General features: G+C 44.4%; 1 protein-coding gene across 7 annotated transcripts in view; it reads left to right on the plus strand.

Moving 5' to 3' along the window:
• BRD3 (bromodomain containing 3) overlaps window positions 1–19,066 on the plus strand; it is a 45,721-nt gene extending 26,655 nt beyond the window's left edge. For 4 of the 7 annotated variants that reach the window (XM_010570814.1, XM_010570815.1, XM_010570813.1 and 1 more), the window contains exons 3-12: window positions 873–1,010; window positions 1,994–2,141; window positions 3,697–3,911; window positions 5,604–5,975; window positions 12,405–12,533; window positions 12,955–13,146; window positions 13,975–14,210; window positions 14,742–15,034; window positions 16,887–17,015; window positions 17,804–19,066. In XM_010570814.1, the coding sequence (XP_010569116.1) occupies window positions 873–1,010; window positions 1,994–2,141; window positions 3,697–3,911; window positions 5,604–5,975; window positions 12,405–12,533; window positions 12,955–13,146; window positions 13,975–14,210; window positions 14,742–15,034; window positions 16,887–17,015; window positions 17,804–17,919 (1,968 nt within the window). In that variant the 3' untranslated portion in view covers window positions 17,920–19,066. Of the gene's footprint in view, window positions 1–872; window positions 1,011–1,993; window positions 2,142–3,696; window positions 3,912–5,603; window positions 5,976–12,404; window positions 12,534–12,954; window positions 13,147–13,974; window positions 14,211–14,741; window positions 15,035–16,528; window positions 16,594–16,886; window positions 17,016–17,803 lie in introns of those variants that run through there. The other 3 variants (XM_010570817.1, XM_010570819.1, XM_010570818.1) reach the window with 3 other exon arrangements.
• Window positions 19,067–19,461: the final 395 nt, after the last annotated feature.

A 19,461-nucleotide genomic window follows, 5' to 3' on the forward strand; every position in this document is an offset into this window, starting at 1 on the left:
GTGGCCAGTGATTGTACGTGGCTTTGTGTGCACGTGCAGTGAGAGGACTTGCTGCTCTTCTCCAGAATGAGAAAATTACAGTGTATAACCGTGCATGCCGAGAGCATCTCCAGGCTAATCACAGCCTCTATAGATGCTTGAGACCAGCCCAGAGAGAAACTGGGTTAACATGTGAAAGCCTCGTAAGGGATGAAACTTTTAGCACAGTCTTAGCCAGTGCTAGCACTGATAAACTTCTGTAAGTGCCAGAGGCAGCCTTTTAAAAAGGGAGGCAGAAATGCTGTTTCCCAAATTGCAACCAGTCCACCATTAAACTGAACACCCTGCCAAAGCTAGTGCTGACCCTGCTGCCCTGACTTCTGGTCCCACACGAGCATGAAGCACATTGCTGCAGTGTTAATCTAGCTGCCAAGTTTGGCACCCTTCCACTCTGTGGCACAATCCAAAATGGCATCTACAGCCTTGTAAGGGGTATCAAGGCTGCAAACAGCTTCTAGGGAGAGCTGCTGAGAAAGCACGCTTTCCTCCATATGTTACTCTTAGTGCCTTCCCAGTCCAGCTGTCCTTACAAAAAGCAGGTAATGTCCAAGTAGCCATTTGTGTATGTGTTTGAGCACGTACTGGGGGGAGCTGGGGAAGACTGGTGGTTGTGGAAGGAGTTCTTGTGCTTTGTAGTCAAGTTCATAACCATAACCATAGACTAAAATGCTACAAATTAGAAAATAAATGAAAGCAAAGGCGATACTTAAAATTTCCACAAAAATCTGGGGATGTGTTTTTTGGGAGGGGGGATGAGGAGAAAGCTGGGACTAGAGCGAGATGTGAACAACACTCTGCATATCAGGAGGTGTAATGTCTTGTTTCTTCAACAGGATTATCACAAAATAATAAAAAACCCCATGGACATGGGGACGATCAAGAAGCGCCTGGAACATAACTATTACTGGAGTGCCAGTGAATGTATGCAGGATTTCAACACCATGTTTACAAATTGTTACATTTATAACAAGGTAAAGAGCCCAGACAAGCATTTAGAGGCAGCACTGCCTAGGAAAGACCCACCTACAACTGTTACAGTGCAGGTTTTGAACAGGGCCAGCTCTGCTGTGCTCAGGGCCCTCCTTGCGAGGATTTGAAATGCCGCTAATTGCAACCACATTACTTGAAATGCACAAAGCTGTCTTTGTGCTGTGTCTTTCTTCCCCTGGACTAGTTAAAATGGCAAATGTGCCTTTTAATTATAGGTAGATTTCTGTTCTGGGGTTATGTAGCAAGTTTTTACTCCTTTTATTTTCAGTTAGGAATTCTTTAAGATGAGCTATGGTTTATGCAGTGCTTTGCAGGTGTTCTGTGGGGTATTAGTGCTATGTGTTACACTGGCTGTCTAGAAGTAAATAGTATCTCTTAGCAGCAGAGAGCAGTTCAGGAAGTATAGCTCTGTTCTTTGCCTATGTCTCGTCCATACTTGCACACCTTTAGATTGCTTATTATTTTGGGTTTGGCTTGTTTGCTGTTTTGTTAGGTTGTTAAAAGCCTCTGTTCTTTGTATTATGTTTTCTATAGTGGTTTGTCATCATTGACCCATACTGGTGAACAAGCTGAAATAAACAAATTAATTAGTTTGAGCCACAGAGTATGTGTTTACACTCTTCTCTGGGACCTGCTGGCAAGCAGGGGAGGGCAGCTCATCTGTTCCACTTTGCTGCTTCCACACTGTTGCACGGGATGCTAGTTATCAGGCTCCTACTGGAAGTCCTGATAACTCTGGATGCAGTGTACTTAGAGGCTGTAATTATTGCATGCTAAACTATAATAGAAGAGCAGGAGGGTAGCATGGAAGGAGGGAAAAGAGCTAGTCTGTTTATTGTCGTAGCTTGGATACCATCATTTATTTGAAGTGCAGTGTCATTGGCGATTTCAAAGCCTGATCTTGAACCTCTCTGCTTCTAATATGTGGATGATACAGCATGGGCTTGTATTCTTATTTCTGCAGCCCACAGATGACATCGTCCTCATGGCCCAAGCCCTGGAGAAGATATTTCTGCAGAAGGTTGCCCAGATGCCTCAGGAGGAAGTCGAATTATTACCCCCAGTTCCTAAAGGCAAAGGTCGCAAGCCATCAGTGGGCACGCAGAGTGCAGGTATTAACCTGATCCAGTGACATTAAATGTTACAAGCCTGTTGCCAAGGCCTGACCCACCTTCCAAGCTGCCTGGCTTTGCAAATGGTGAAGAGGCTAGGAAGGCAGCACGTAGTCTAACGGTTAAAGCAGTGGAGAGGAGAGTGTGAGATGTCTAGATATGTTCACCCAGTTGTTTCAGGGCTTGTCTGTCTTAAGGCCACTCTGCATTTGTCATACAAACATCTTACCATCTGTGACTTAACCATCCACACAGTGCTTCAGCGAGGGAAAGCAATGCTGTTGCTTCCTTTATGCAAAGAAGAAACCAAGGCAAGAAGAGGCAAGGTAGTCAGACATGCCAGTCTCCTGCAAGTGACAGACCATGGCATAGAATGCCTTTACAGACCTGGGTTTATACAGCTCACCCAAGGTTCTGGCAGAAGTCTGACACAGTAGAGACTTGGACTCAAATCTTGCCAATCCCCTAAACCCCGTGTAATGTTTTTCTTTCGCACACACGGTTGCAACATCATAGACTAAAGTTTGATAAACAGAAAGGATTTATTAAGCCATTGCAAAAGGCTGTGTAGACCATTGCATATCAGTAGAAACTAAGTTTAATTCAGCTTACCTAGAGTTGATTTTAAGTGAATGTAGGACTAAAATGTCTGTAAGCATGGTAAAACAGTTCAAAAAGGAGCTTGTGTGGGCTGAATTAAACTGTTGCAAATTTTTTTTTCTGTAAACAAGGTCTAATTGTTGCTCTGGGAAAGTCAACTGTTCCTCTTGGTTTTCCCACATCTCAGGTGCCAGATGGAGCTACAACTCCCTTCAAGCTCAGAGAAATTTGTGATGATGTGTCTTTTCAGCATCCTTTGATCAAAGCTGCTATAAAAACATAGAGGAGTATTGCTACTTCGGTCATTAGTTACTAGATTGTCCCCCTTTACCCTAGTAGGAAGTTCTTTAACAGTGCAGGTCTAGCATGAGACATTTCCCTGGTTATCAGGAGACTTAGGCTCTACTCCCAGCTGTTTCATTGTATACCTTGTGGCAAACCTGAAGTGCTTTGGTGTCTTGGGTGTGAAGCTGGCAATAGGGGAGTGGTCGTTACCATTTGTCATACATAGTAAAAACACTCTCCAGATTGAGGTCTGTGCAGGACAGCAGCTGTCCAAAAGAGCCATCTCCCTCCATTCCCTCTCCTTGAGCTCTTGCTCTTTTGCTGAGTGCAGGGTAGCTGTGAGAGCACAAGAGGGGTGAAGACTGTCCCAGAGCAACACAAACCCCACATGAAAAGCTTGAAGTAGTTTGCTTGCATGTGGCTGGCCTAAAGCTCGTGGTACAAGGACTTAGGTCAGTGATTTCTCATTTTTTGTTGACCGCTGGGTAACAGCACCAAGCAAATCACACTGTGTCCTTTGTGCTCTTCCTGTGGCCCTGGACTGGGAAGGCTTTTGCTGAGCCCATGTTCGCACAGTCCATCAGCACCACTGTCACTTTGTTCCTGATGTCTTGTCGGCTCTTGTAACCATCAGTACATTGCAGTGTGTTTTCACTTTGTCGTTTGAAAGGAGCGCAGCAAGCAGTGGCCGTGTCTTCCGTCTCCCCGCCGGCCCCGTTCCAGAACGTCCCTCCAGCCGTGTCTCAGACGCCCGTCATTGCTGCCACCCCTGTGCCAACCATCACTGCTAATGTCCCGCCTGTCACTGCCCCTCCCGCCGCTGCTCCCCCTCCGCCTGCTGCTCCGATAATGCCCGTGGTGCCTCCTACGCCACCGGTAGTCAAGGTAAATGGAGAACTCAACCCCTTCCTCTTCAGAAGGCAATATTGCTAAGCAGTGCTTTATTTTCATCCCCTCACTGCTGGTTACATGCATTCCTTCCTTCACATTTGACTCCTTGCCTCTCTGACCATCATTGTCCCTTTGGGGTGTGCTCAGACAAGTGCTTGCTGTCAAGTTTGAGAGGGTTGAGAAAAGTTCTGCCAGTTTTGCCACATCCCAGCTGAGGTGATGTCAACTGTAATTGTCCAACTCAGTTACAAGCTCTCATCTGACCATAGTCTTAGCCAGTGCTGATGCTCCATGAACCAGAAGGCTGTTGGAGGTTTCCCCCATTTTGCACCATATAGCCCAAAGCATCTCTTCTTTCTGTAACTGAGACCCTGATTTTACTGGGACTGTTCCTTTAAGGTTTGCAGACTCTAGCGCTAGGAATGTTCCTCTCTGCCATAAACCAGTTCAAGACAAGCCTGTCACTCCAGTTGGAGGAGACTGATGTTGCCTGCAGGTTTTGGGTGCATTAGTTCTGTCTTCCTTACTGAGTAATCTTCTGGGAGTTGTCATTGGTGTTTTGCTATTTACTATGTTAATGTATGGGTAAATGAAAACGTTGCTTTAAATAATTGGAATTTTCCTAGCAAGCTCTGTATTGCTTTAAAAATGATGAAAGCATTGCTCAGAGAAAGCTGGGTTTTTTCCTAAACTGGCGAATTAACTGCAACAGTATTGGTGTTCTCTAACGTGAGGTTGCATGGACCAGCAGAGCCACAGAATTGTTTTGCTTATTTAACCCTATAGTTTGGGAATTACTGGAGAAATTGTAAGTCAGATCTTCTTGCAGCTAAGCTGTCCTCCTTAGAAGCCTATCTCATACTTCAGTTTCTATCCAAATAAGTTGCTTCTGAGAACCAATGTAATTTTCAAACTCAAGGGTGAACCCAGAAGTGAGTTTGCCAAATACACGCTGCAAAATTAATTCTGCTTGGGATTTACTTAACATTTCCCTTAGATTTCCCTAAGGAACTTTTTTCCCCCTCTCTCTCTCCAGAGAAATAAATCCTTCATAGGAGCAGAAGAGAGAGCTGACTGGATAGTCGCAGCTTGAATTTATGTGAGAGAGGTTTTACTTGCTTAAGGCAAAATCATTAAATTCTTGCTCTTGTCCATAATAAGCAATCTACCTTAGCACACCCACTAAATACAAGGGAGTGAGGGCTCATGGGTCTTTGGTGATTAATATGCTTTGGTTCAGAACTTATAGCCTGATCCTGCCACTGGGGACTCAGACATGTGGTTAAGTTACTGACACTTACTAAGTCACGATGCATCAGCTGAGCTGCAGTAATCGACTGGGCGCACTCCTTTCCCTTGGCAAACATGAGGTAAGAGTCCTTAGTTTAAATCTCAGTGAAATACATAGAGCTAACACATTTTGCATCATGTTTGGGGTTGGGTTGGACACGTGCAAATGGCTGGTTACTGTGGCTCAGATGACATGTAGTAATACATCGTGTTGTAGTCACTGAATTGTGTGTTGAAGCTTCTAGTCACAAGTCCCATTTATCCCAGTGAAGTAATTGTATTTTCTGTCAGAGGACAGGCAGATCTCAAAAATAAGGATGAACTGTGGCAGGTGTCTGCTAGTGTAGCATGGGAGCTGGGCACGTACTCATGAAGTCTGTCCATCTGCTGTTTCAGAAAAAAGGAGTGAAGCGGAAAGCAGACACGACAACCCCTACGACCTCTGCGATCACTGCCAGCCGAAGCGAGTCGCCCACGCCCCTCTCGGACCCGAAGCAGGCCAAAATCATCGCTCGACGGGAAAGCGGTGGCCGGCCCATCAAACCACCAAAGAAAGACCTTGAAGATGGAGAGGTCCCCCAACATGCAGGGAAGAAGGGCAAACTCTCTGAGCACCTCAAGTACTGTGACAGCATTCTCAAGGAGATGCTTTCGAAGAAGCATGCAGCCTATGCATGGCCCTTTTACAAGCCTGTTGATGCAGAGGCCTTGGAATTACATGACTATCATGATATTATCAAACACCCCATGGATCTCAGTACTGTTAAAGTACGTCCACATTTACCACCTCTTTTGCAGGGTGTCACAGCCCTCTGGTTGCAGAGGACTGGCTCCTTCTGGGGGAGGGGGTAGGGTGGAAAACTGACCCTGTTTGGATATCATCTGGATATTTTTATATTTTGTTTGCTTCCCTTCTCCTCTTTTTTCCCATAACATGGGACATCTTTTTTTTCTGCCCTGCAAAGCAGACTGTACGATGGCATCCTCTCCTCTTTGTGGATAGTCCAGCTATTTAAACTTGTGTCCTTGGGATTGTGTTGCACTCTGAGAAGAAGAGGTGCTGTATTTCATAGGATTTAATTGATAGTATCCCATTTCCAGAAACTGCTGCCTGCCTACTTGTTGGCATGATGTGTGGTCCAGATAGGCTTACGCTGAGCAATTCCAACCGGAACGTGGTGATCATCTGGTACTTGGGGAGGGGAGGAAATAACGTGATGCTTGTGTGGTTCATGCTTGGCTTTTCAAGAGCTTAGCTTAGTATGGTCCAGTATTCAAGGTGGTTTTCCCGGTAGGCTGGGAGGTTTTCTGAATCCCTCCTAAATATCCATGGAGCAAAGCCATGTTTTTTCTGGTTCCTATCTTCTGCGTGTGAGCTGGCCATTGGAATTGGTGTTGGTGAGACTTTCTTCCATATGCAGGAAGTTAAGGTACTCCTGCTGGCTTTCGCTAGCATGCCAGAAGTGTTTTGCTGCCAGCTGAGCCAATGTCTGGGATTGTCTAAATGCCCAGTTGACAAAAGGGCAGCTGCATTTGTGATTCCTTTCATATTCCTCGGCAAATCCTACATAGTACCTGGAAGCAGTGTGTCATGCTCTGATGTGCCGTGCCATTCAGCCATGATCCTTCAGGAGTTCTTACTACAGCTGCAATATTTTTACAAGTATTTAGTTGCATTATTTAGAGGTGAGAGAATAGTTGTCATGGTCTGTGCATTGAGGATTAGGAGTTACCAATGTCTTGAGTTTTAATTGCTGTTCTAATGCTATGGTCTTGGGCAAGTTTCCCCACAGCTCTGTGCCGTAGTTTTCCCAGTCATAAAATGGAGATAAAAATACTTAACCTACCTCACAGGGCTGTTGTGAGGACAGATATCTGGAAGGCACTATCTAAGTACTAATTATTATTATTGATTTGTTTGTACAAAAAAGACCATCTCTGAGCTGGCAAAAGCATTGTAAGCAGGCTCCAGTGGAGCTAGGCTTGGAGACCATTCTGTTCTCCTGAGCTTGCAGTGCCCTTGCTTTGCTTACAAAAGCCAGTGCCACGTGAGGTATTTTTGACTTGCAGTTAAGCTGAGCTGTGTTAAAGGCCTGCAGCAATTTCCTGGCAGGAGAAGAGGGCAAGACAAAGGGTGAGTTTAGCTGCAGGCAAGAAGAGGGAGCCTGAAACACAGTGGTAGAAGCAGTAGAAAGGGCTGGGTTGAACACTGTAGTCTGTGAAGTTGGAGCACTGGTGCCTGGCTCTAATGTTCTGCTGATAGAGGAAGGTCCCAGTGTTTCCTTGGGTAAGTTTCCATTTTCTTTTGCTCTTGAGTGTGGATGAGGAAAGAAGCAGCTCCCCTCAGTTTTGGTACTGCAGTGCATTCACCATCCTGCTGATTTGGGATGCCCGGTACTGAAGGCCTACTTTATTCTTGTACATTGTTTTAATTATATGACTTGCTGACAAGGTCTGCTCACTTCACTTTGCATTGGGGTTGCTCTTCTCCACCAGCTTGGAGGTCCACCCACATGGCTTGGATCATAGGCTAATGGATGATTTAGGTTGGTCAGGAGGCCTGCTTCCTGCTCAAAGCAGGGTCACTTAACGCACTCTGATCTGCTCCCTTCCAGGGGTCACCACCTTCTCAGCTGAGTGGGTCTGACCTTGCTCCTCTGATGCCAGTGAATGGCCTGGGAGCAAGAACAGGTTGCAAATGGGGTTTTCGGTGTTCTTCTGTAAGTCAGGTCAGAGGTGCAGGACTTAGGTGACATCAGGAACCTTCGTATATGATGTTCTGTTTACTGTGCATACAGTTAATTTGCCCATGCTTGTTGTAGGCTACTCATCAAAATCTGTTCTAAGAGTTTATAAACTGGCCAGTAGCTTTAAAGGAATTTCAGAATATGTCTGGTTCACAGAAATGACTGAGATGGGAAGAAGCATCTCTTGCTCAGTGCAACTGTTCTTTTTGTTACCACATTAGAGTGATGAAGTGCTATTGATAGCCTTTTCTCTACTAGTCTTGTGAACACAAGTCATTGGATGATCATGTCCTAGATGAACTCATTCAGTTGGTGTACTGACTGTAGTGGGACTGATGGTAAATCTAGTCCTTTCAGACCTATTCTCAGCTCATTCACATTCCCTTGACTTACTAGGGATGCTGTGGGTCTCCAGAGATACCTGCAGCCTGGTAGATCAAGACCTGGGTAATGCAGTAAGATTAGAGATGGGAGAGAGGGAAATCATGACTCTCCCAAAGCTGGTATTTCCATGTGTGGTTAGGTGGCTTCTTAGTGCAAGAGATTCTGTGCTGTATTCTGCAAAATCTAGGTGCAAAGCTGTGATATCTTGTGTTGGTGACTTTGTCACGCTTAAATCTCTTTATAGCCCTAACTTCATTCTCTTAAAAAGTGTACACCTCTGTTCTTTTTCTACAAGTGCAGGTGATTCTCTCCCTCTGTACCTTACTAGTGTTAGGGCAGAAAACTGGAGACAAGTTAATGGCAGACCCAGTGGAGTCTTTTGTATGTAAAGACTCTGGATTTGTCTTTCCACGTAGTAGGATTTTTCTTAATAAACTTGTTTGAAGTGCTGTCTGGTATTGTTTTTTTATGGAGTGTTTTATTATCATTGCTCTTGGTTTGTAGATCATAGTGTGACTTCTCTGAGGTGCAGTCTATAATACCTTAATTGCGTGGAACAGAAACAGAACCCTGCCATTTGCAAGCAGTGTAATTATCCAGTGTCAGGGGCTTTCTCTGTGGCTCTGAAAGGTTTTAGATTTAATTCTGCACAAGTGACAATGGCTGTGGTAAAGCAGCGCAACTAATGGCCTTCAAACTAATCTTGAAGGAATTATGGGAGAAAGTAAAACATAACCATTGCTGCAGCTATAATGGATTCCCCAATACCTGGTTGCTTGTCACTTTGGTTCTCTGGTTATATGAGGTTTGATTTTCTTCAGAGAATATCCTTCACGTCCAGGAGCATTTTTTTTCAGGCTGTGCACCCAGCAGAGGTGTGCTTCAGAAGGATTTGGAGATTGTTTGCTCCGTGTGCGTGGTGGAGGAGGCAGGTTGGCTGTTGCGACTGTGCCAGTGGCAGGTGAGAGGTGGAGGGGGCTGTAGCTGAGCTTCTTGCAGCCAGGAGCAGAGGATTGTGCTGGAGTGCCATGCTGGAGCTAGGACTGAGAGTGGGAAGAGCTGAAGGGACAGGATCAGTGAGCTCATCTCCACCTCAGTTCTTTGATAGTCAGCACAGAGGGGGAAAGAGCAGAACTGCTTGGAGTAAGGAGAGGAAAGGATGAAAGCATGAGGAGAGATGGAGGCAGAGGCACGGGTTACACTTTAAGAGGCAGCAGCCCTAATTCCCTGTAGCAGGTGAAACGCTTGCTGTGAAGCTGTAGCAGCACTGTGCTTCTGGTGCTGTGCCCACAGACAGACAGGGCCCACTTGCAGTATGTTCATGTCCCCCTCTCTGATGCTGGGGAGCTTTAGCATGGGGAGGCAGGGTGCTGTGCCCGCAATGAAGCTGAGGGGAACCTGGAGCACCTCTTCTCTCGCTCCATCCTCTGGCTGCCAGGTCACAGCAGCAATGTGGATGTCTGCCTTTGGTTTACTCAGTGGTGAACAAGCAACAGTCCTTGCTATGCAAGTGGATTTATACAAGGTGTTTAGTTCTGCAATAAAGCACTACCTCCAGGGGTCTAACTATGCTCACTGGTTAATTTTCTTGCAGTGAATTGGTGTGGCTTCGGAGCAGCTGAGTTCAGGGTCTTCAAAGTGAGGAGATATTCTTTGGGAGAATTTTCAAAGATTTCTTTAGTTGCACCTATTTTAGAGTACAAACGCAGCTTCACAAAGCAGCTGCTCTTGTTGAGGCAGTTTCTGTAAGGTGCAATTAGGCCCCCAGAAATCAGGCTGAGACCTCATTATCTGATAGAGATGGCATTTTCTGTGCTAAAGTCACTGGACCTGTGTGGCCCTGTCCCTCGTTAACACCTGCCCTGATGCCATACCCAAGGCATGTGCTTTGAGGACAGATTGATGTCCAGTTTAGTCTTAGAGAAGAGACAATGGAAAGGGGACATTTTAGATCTTCAAACACGTGAAAGATTGCTGCAAGAAGGGAGGGAACAAAGTTTTCTCTGCATCCTCTGTGGGCAGGGCAAGGCTTACCTTAGAGCAAGAGACCTGTTAGACATGAGGAAACAAATTTCTGAACATTAAAGAATATTAAACAATTTAATTGATTGCTGAGGGAAAAATGAGATTGCTGTGGTAGATACTGCATGGGGCAGAGAAGGGACTAGCTGGCCTCCCAGCACCTCTGCCAGTCCTGCTTGTCTATGACTCCTGATTTGCAATTGTAAATGTAATAACTTTTTTTAAGCAGCTGGATATCTCAAAGTGAATTTGTAACCAAAGATACTCCAGCCCACCAATTTAAAGTCCTTTTATTTTTTTTCTTTTGTTAAGTTAGTTATTCTTTACAAGAAAACAAAGCAAAAATCTACAGATTAAAACTGTTGGGCTAGAAAACTGTTGGGTTTGGATGAAAGCGAAGCCTCAGACACTGGAATGTATTTCATAGGCAGTAATCAGCCACTGAGTGTGCCAAACAAATATAAGCGCATCAAAAAGGCCTTTCATGCAGTAAGACGTATTTTAAAATAAATGGGCCCTTTCGTTTGAACATATGTTTTGCTTTGGAATTGGCCTGAGACGCTTTTCAAACAAGGCCAGCTCTCCTTCAGACAGGAGAAGCACAAACCTATTTCCTTTTCCGTCTTTGTGCTGTGGCTCAGAGGCTGTCTCCTAGTTTATTCATCAAGAGAATGAGGTCTCCTGACAAAAGTTTGACAGATGTCTGGCTGCAGCACAGCAGGGAGTAAGGCTGCAGGAATGTCACCACCCTGCGTGCAGGTCCCTCCAAAGCTGCATCCCTGGAGGTGAAATTGTGCCCTATTCAGAACAAAAACAGTTTTAGGAGTCATTGCAGTGTTTCAAGATAGTTACAAGGTCTACCGTGTAGCTGTGAAGTATCTGTAGCTTCCATGGAACAAACGGGAATTTAACTTACGATAAGGCTTCCAGCGTGGGTTACAGACCCCAAGCAGCCCTGCTTTCTGCTCAGACGGGGGATGTGTCTTCCCCGACTGCATTTGCAGCCTGTCTGCCAGTCAGCCCCTTCCCTTCACTGGGGGATACAGGTGCACAAGATACACAAAAGGGAGGCCTGCAAGCACTTGGCAAATGGAGAATTTCTTTAAACCCAGGTCTTTTAAATGCAAATGAAATCTAGTGTTAGCTTCTTTTTCCTTTTGGTAGGAGTAATTGGAGCTAAGGTTTTATACATAGTAGTAATATATGCATAAAATAATTAAGTTCTAGGAATGCTCTAAACTGTTCTCTAAACCCAAGTCATTCAGTCCCAAACAGCAAGAGAAATGGAAAAAAGTGAGAGCTGAAAAATAAGAGAAAGGAGCAAGGTGCAAATATTTAGCTCCTGATACTTACCTTCACTGCACTAGGAAATAATATTAGGAATAGGTTCATAAAGGGTGAATTCTGCATCCATTCTTTATCACTTGGACTTTAAATCAAGAGTAGTGTTGTAGTTTAACTGTAAATGCCTATCTTGCTGTAGGAATTGCCAAGCAAAATTCATGCCCTGTATTAGCAGGAAGTCAGAGTTGGATGGTCATGATCTTTTCTGCCCTTTCAGATTTACAGGGCAAAAATACTCAAGCAGCATGTAGAAATACATGCTTAAGGGACGCCTGTAATTGTAGATTGGTTGTTTGTCGACTCCTGCCTTTCCCGTCCATGATCCTTGTTTACATTAGTTTCTGATCCAGCAAACCCTTTTTCTACATTACTCTATTTTCTAATAGAAGGTGGACCCTGACAAATTTATATAGTACTACTTAGAAAAAGAAAACAACCCAAATTTAGAATCTTAAAGTGTCTAAACTGTTATGGAGCAATATCAACTTCTTTGGTTGTCCAGTGTTTGTTTGCTTGCTTGTTTTAAAAATGTTATTGAAGAACCGATAAGCCAGATCAAAGTACTGTTGTTCTAGACAGATATGACTTTTGAGGCTGTGCTGAGCTGTCTCCAAGATGCACGTGTCCTCCATGCAGTTCCTACAAATGCCTTCTGCTTATGGCTTTTTCTTCCCTTTCCCTTTGGCTTGTTTGTTTGCAGAAAAAAATGGACAGTCGGGAATACCAGGATGCACAAGGTTTTGCAGCAGATATTCGGTTAATGTTCTCTAATTGTTACAAGTACAATCCTCCAGACCATGAAGTGGTAGCGATGGCCAGGAAGCTACAGGTAAAGGTGTTGGCAAATGCGTCTTCCAGAGTATGTTTAGTTCAGCTACAAGGTGTCAATTGAGAGATCCAAGCGTGAATCTGCTCTTGGCACCAACAAAGGAAAGTTGGTGATTATTCCAGCCCTTGGAAAGAGCCATGTTCTCTGCTGCAGAACTGTTGCGCTCTTCACATGGCATGGCCCAGCACCACATTCCACTCCTAAAATGTTATAATCATTGCTGTATAAAGTAATGGGAGAATTTTCTTGGTTACAGAATATGTATGCCCATCTGTATGTTATTATTTACTTGTACAGCACCTTGTGTAGTGCAGTAAGACCCGGACCCATAGTGGGGTGTCTGGTGTGTTTAAAAAGGCCAGAGTGAGGTCTTCGTGGCTGAGGCTCCTTTTGTCACCAGTTTTCCCCCCCTTTTTTGTAGGATGTCTTTGAGATGAGGTTCGCAAAGATGCCTGATGAGCCTGCAGAGGCCCCACCTCTGCCTCCACCAACAGCACCAGTGGTGAGCAAAAGCACAGAGAGCAGTCACAGCAGTGAGGAGAGCTCTTCCGACTCGGATAGCTCAGACTCGGAAGAAGAGCGAGCGACTCGGCTGGCGGAGCTGCAGGAGCAGGTATGGCAACAGCCAAGCTAGGTGTCTGTGTCTGTGCAGTAGAAAGAGCCTAGCAGGAGGAAGGGGTTAATTTGTTCTTAAAAAATCCCATTGAGACTGGGATGCAGCAGAGCAATCTCCCCTTCTGCCAGCTGTGAAATAAGTACACGTTTGATGTAATGTTAATTTTCTTCAAGATAGCCATTCTCGGTGCTGATGCTCTGTGCTTCCTTCTGGGATCCCAGGGTATGAATGAAGGTGCACACAAAACTAGGGATCTGAGAAGAACAGAGAGACCCATTTTGTATGAGAGCTCAGGCATAATGAAATCTGTCACAAGCTTCTTGTGGGATATTGTCCCCTGTACCCTGTCTGTAGAAGTGAGCTGTTTTGACTGTTGTGGTTGCAAATGCTTAAGCCATGGCCTTTTGTATTCTGCAGATAATACAATGCCAGATGCTATAGTGCTTACATGTGCTACTGTAATACAACAAAGCATTAATAAAATAGCTTATCCGTTGTCTCAAAGCAAGCTAGTAGGAGAGCCAAGAAGTGAACCCAGGATTCCAGACGCCAAGTTGTCAGCACTGTAGACGGAGCTATTAAGCTTAATTTTTATTTGCCCCTATAAAACAAGAATGACGTTTTCATTTGAGTCAGCTTCTGCGTACTTGCACTGCGTTTTTAAAAGAATTTCAAATCAAGCAAAGTCTCCTGAGTTCAATCACTAGACTGCTTGATCCTTGACTTTGGGATATGCTTACACCTTGGGATGTAGAGGAAGGGTATGTGGAGGCATCAGTTATCTTGCCTTGAAGTCTGGTTAATTTTTTCACTCTTTTCCCTCAGCTAAAGGCTGTCCATGAGCAGCTAGCTGCATTGTCACAAGCACCAGTAAACAAACCAAAGAAAAAAAAAGAGAAGAAAGAAAAAGAGAAGAAGAAGAAAGATAAAGAGAAGGAAAAAGAAAAGCACAAAGTAAAAGCTGAGGAGGAGAAGAAACCCAAGGTGGCTCAACCACCAAAACAAACCCAACAGAAGAAAGCCCCAGCTAAGAAAGCAAACAGCACAACCACAGCTAACAGGTGAGAGCCTGCCTTCTGCAAGTTGCCTTAAGGGAAATGCCAAGAGCTTCCAGCCCAGTTCTCCTGTCCCCGATGAATTCCTGGTGAAGCTCAGTTGTCAGAGCGGTATTAACTTGCTGTTGAATAGTGTCCCCATTCCCAGACAACTCCAGGGAGTCTTTAAGTTAGAGCTGGCAGTGGAACCATCATATTTCCACTGTCCAACTCTCTTAGAATCCCTGCCTGATCACTCTCAGATAAGGTTTTGCTTTCTGCCTTTTGCGCAGCCAGCAAGAACATGCCGTTTCATTGCTGCCCCCCTGCTGCTACATGGGCTTGTTGTCATGCCTCACAGGGCTAAAATATAATAGGAGCAGAACAGCTGATCTCAGATTTCTGAACTTTTTCAGAAGTTGTGGTGCTGTTTAAGCCATCTGGCTAGAGGTTCAAAGCCAAAAGCATTGGGATGTTTGTTACAAGGGGGGTAGAAAAAAAAGAGTTCATTGCTTCTATATACCCATTAATGTTTCCATGCTTGCCAACCCCCCCCAGGCAGCCCAAGAAAGGAGGCAAACAGGCATCTGCAACCTACGATTCAGATGAGGAGGAGGAAGGTCTGCCCATGACCTATGATGAGAAACGACAGCTCAGCTTGGACATCAACCGTCTGCCTGGGGAGAAGCTGGGCAGGGTGGTGCACATCATCCAGTCACGGGAACCTTCCCTCAGAGACTCCAATCCTGACGAGATAGAAATAGATTTTGAAACGTTGAAGCCCACAACTTTACGAGAACTGGAGAGATATGTGAAATCTTGTTTACAGAAAAAACAAAGGAAACCATTTTGTAAGTTACCTCCTGGGGCACATGTTCCCTCACCAGCTCTTGGGCTCAGCTTTGGAGTCAGGGCATGTGTGTGAGGATTCTCTTATCCAGCTCTGTAGAGATTCTTTTCTTCCATGAAAATGTACAGAAACTTTCTGTTTTTTCTGTTCTTTGTTCCCATGATGTCATGCCGTGGAGACCTGGAGGACTATTGTGTTCCTCTACAAGACCTGTGTGATACCTTTATTTATCATCTAGAATCTAGAAGGCGCTATAAAGGTTTCAGTCTCATTGTGTTAGGTGTTATGTGCACACATCTTGAAGGATCAGTTTCTTATCCTGAATAGTTTAGCATCTAATTAGGAAGGAAACAAAAAGCATGGTGGGGATCCAAAACACCAAGGGAATAAATAACTTGCACAAAGTTACCTGGGCAACCTGTGGGTTCTGGGTGTAAGTGACTTGAGTTGTATATTCATCCCCAAATGGCTCTTCCTAGATGGCCTGATCACCATATTGCCTTCAGTCTCTATCAGATCAGAGGGTTAATGTTAATGCACTGCCAAGTGTACCATTTAGTATGGGACAGACTTTTCTCTGTGCCTCATCTACGGAGAGTGAATTGTTGTGGCCCCTTGAGAGCTTAGTGCCAGCTAAATAGCAAGAGGATCACTTACCTGAAGTGGTCCTGGCTCTGTCCATCTGCTTGTTGGTTAAGAGGGAGTTATCCTGTTGTGAGTAGCTACTGTATTACACTCTTAACTCTTGCAGAGCACCTCCGTTTCTTCACCATAGGATTTTCAGATAGGCCTAAGCAAAGCTCAGACTTTGACCCTTCTTTTTGCTTTTTAATACACTGCTTTGATCCCCCCACCCCACCCCCAAATCCTTCACTGTTGCAATAGCTCAGGAAAAGATTTTCCAGAGTGGTTAGGAACAAGAAGCATCCTTTTGTTTTGGGACCGAAGTGTAGAGTAATGCAGTTAACCTCAGATGTCCTCTCCTCTGCGTCTGGTACACCCTGGGCTGGCAGGCTGGTGTGCCTGACCCCAGCCGGACTCTTGTGCTGTCTGCTGTCTATTGCAATGCTTAGCGTCCAGGGGCGCACCCTCTTAGGACTGTGCTTTCCAGATTTCTTTTTTTAAATCATTGCTTTAAAACGGCACAGAGAAATGTAGGTATTTCCTTGCTGGATCAGGCAAAATATCTGGCCCCTGTCTTGTGCTTCTGATGCTGGCCAACACCTGTGTTCAATTACTCCTTCTTTGGAGGGTTATTTCTTCTCCTCATAAGTATGAGTATTGCTGGTACTTCTCACCATTTCCATCCTAACTGATGCAGCTACATTCCTGTTTTCTGCCAGCCTTTGCCTCAGTTGGTTTTTAATTAGTCCTTTTTGGTTTGTTTTATATTTAAAGCAACATAAACCACAGTAAATTCTTGCATGAGGTGTCTTAAGTTTTAATGGCAGATGCTTACTTCTGACAACCTTTAATGGGGCACTTTATTTTACAGGGCAGAAAACCCATGTAACAATTCTGTAATTACAAATGTGTAACTATTGACCATATAACTGGCTGGTAAGTAACCTGTAACTACAAGGTTATTACATGGCTATTTCTATCTTCTAGAATACTTTCCAGAAGGTCTCTCTTGAAAAAGTGCATGTTACAGGATGATGGCAATTGGATGATCTAGACAACGTCATATGTTGTCCTCTATCTGGGATGTGTAGTTGCTGTGTGATCACTTGATCTTAGCAGTGTCACTGCAGAGTGGTTGCACAGATTTACATGCCCTGTAAAATAGTGATGTCCGCTCTTTTTCGCCTGCAACCGTGCAATTTCAGAAATTGTGCGTTCCTCCTCCACAGCTGCAAGTGGAAAAAAGCAAGCAGCAAAGTCAAAAGAAGAGTTAGCTCAGGAAAAGAAGAAAGAACTAGAGAAACGGTTACAGGACGTCAGTGGACAGCTAAACAACAACAAGAAACCTGCAAAGAAAGGTAATGGCTTTGGTTTTGCTGTGCTAACAATGCCTGAAAAGTTGTGTATGTAGGTAGACTTCCTCACTGAGGGAAAACTGCTGCCGCCTTGTAGCCTTGGGTTGTCTCTGTGACAGTTGCCCCAGTTGGTCAGTAGTGTCAGGGTACAGCGAGTTACTGCTGGGCACTGAGCTACTGTGTGGGGGCTGCTTTGGTCCCTGTCCAGGTGGAAGCTCTCCTGGGTGGTAAATGTGAGGTGTCTTGGAGGCAATTCATTCTTCAGAGGGAGGAGGATCTTCTCCTCTCTGTTAGCCTGTGCAGGACTGTGCGTACAGACCAGTACCACGGAACATCCAACAGATGATTTTTCTCCATTGTGGGATTAAAAAAAGCCCAAGCCTCCATGTAGTGCAATAGCGTGAAAGATGGTACAAAAGGTTCTTCCAGCTTCGCACAAGCCAGGCAGGGTTTCTTGTGATCAGAGGTTGCACTGAAGCACGCGAGGCTGTGGACACAGCTCCCCAAGTGCTCTGCGCCATCTCACCTTGAGCACTGTAGGGCTGTGGAGGACATTGCCCTCCCTTAGGGCTCCTGTGCAGATCCCAGACTTTCAGGGTCACCTGCAGCCTGAGAAACCTTGCCATCCATTGGCAAGACAGGCCTTGTTGCAGAAAGCAAAGGCTGCAGGTAAATCAGCTGCCCCAGCAAAACGAAGTTGTGAAGGAAGCCGTGGAGGATGAAGGCTGTGGGCAAACCTTTTCTGTTTTGGTTCCTTGCAAGTAATCCCATCACTGCCTTCTTCCCCGCAGAGAAATCCAGCTCGGCTCCCTCCGGAGGCCCTTCCCGGCTCAGCAGCAGCAGCTCCTCCGAGTCCGGGAGCAGCAGCTCCAGCGGCTCCAGCTCAGACAGCAGCGATTCGGAATGAGTTACAGACACTTACACACAAAACACAAAATGGACATCACCCTCACCGATGCTCTGCAGTGTTCCTTTCTCTCCTTAATATACTACTCTTGTTCCACGGTGGTCAGGTTTTTTTTCCTCTCCGTTTCTCTGACTTTTTTATTTTATTTTTTAATTCAGTGTTATAAAAGGTTTCTTCCATTTTGGGGGGGGCACTCTTTTAATAGGTCAAAGATCTTTGCGTGTGCGTGTGTGTGTGACTAGACTTTATGACAAATAGTTCCCTTTGCATAAAGTCTCTAAAATACATTTTAACTGAATAAGATTGGTTGAAAATGGAAGAACTTTGAACTCTTAGCAGGAGATAAATAGCAAGTTCTGCAAGGTTTGTAGTACACTTCCCTCCCGCCCCTTCCCTCTCCCCAGAATGTTCTCTTTTAATAAGCCTGCCTGGCTCACCAAAGGTAAAAAAAAAAAAAAAAAAAAAATCTTTTTTTAAAGAAATCGCTGTAAAATGGTACTGTATCTGAAAGATGTTAGCTTTTGAACTAGTTGGTGTATTTGTTATTAGCACTAGTATTCTTAATCTCGAAGTCTACAGTGTGATGAAAATGTCAGATGCTATCATCTTTTTACATAAAAACAAAAACACAAAAAAATTCTCATGTACTGTGGATTGCTAACATGCTTTTTTTTTTCCTAATCTTGGTAGAGGCATAGGCACCTGTTCAGGAACGTATTTAAGCATGAATTTAACTTTAAGCACATGAGCAATATAAGTGGTTGCATTTCTTGGTTTTCCACTCAAAATTTTCATTTTTCTTGGGGGTATGTTGGGAAGAAGGGAGCAAGGGACACTCAAGTTTCTTGGGAATGTTATTTTTAACATCAAATAGATAATTTCCAGGAAATGCACACTCTCTATGAAAGTTTTCATTTAATTGAAAACAGTTTTTGGCTGAAAGTTCTCAGCTGGACCTCAGAGTGATCCTTGCAGAGTGACCAAGGCAAGTCATGTGCTCGTTATTAGACACATGCTTAAGTATTTTCTCCATGACAAGCACCTCAGTCTGGGCTTAAAATAAAGGAGCACTTGAGCTCCAGCTGAGGCTGAGCTGGCAGGGGAATTGGAGAGGGATGTTCTGTGTGTTTGGGTTTTGGGTTTTTTTGCTTTGTTTTGTTTTTTTTTTCCCCCTCTCATCCTTTCAGTAGTGAGCTCCTAGAAAGGGAATGCTACTTCTGTGTCATGCAGGGTGCAGGTTTCCAGACACTGAAATGCTTACCTCAATAAAAAGAAAAAAGAGGGGAGGAAGAAAAAAAGAAAAGAGACGATTTTTTAAGGCTTGCAATTTTTTGAGTCCAGCCTAATGTTTTGACCTGCACTGCTGCAATACACTCTGTTTTCACTGTCCCTAATTTCATGTATATACAAGTACTTTATTTATTAAACACCATTGGTCATTTAAAACTTAATAAAAAAATAACAAAAGCAAAGCTGCATTATGCAGACTAGCAGAAATGCAGACTTTTAATATGGTTTGAAACAGATTAAAAAAAAACCAAA

Source organism: Haliaeetus leucocephalus, unplaced genomic scaffold (genome assembly GCF_000737465.1).
Source record: "Haliaeetus leucocephalus isolate CR32 unplaced genomic scaffold, Haliaeetus_leucocephalus-4.0 Scaffold306, whole genome shotgun sequence".
NCBI lineage: Eukaryota > Metazoa > Chordata > Aves > Accipitriformes > Accipitridae > Haliaeetus > Haliaeetus leucocephalus.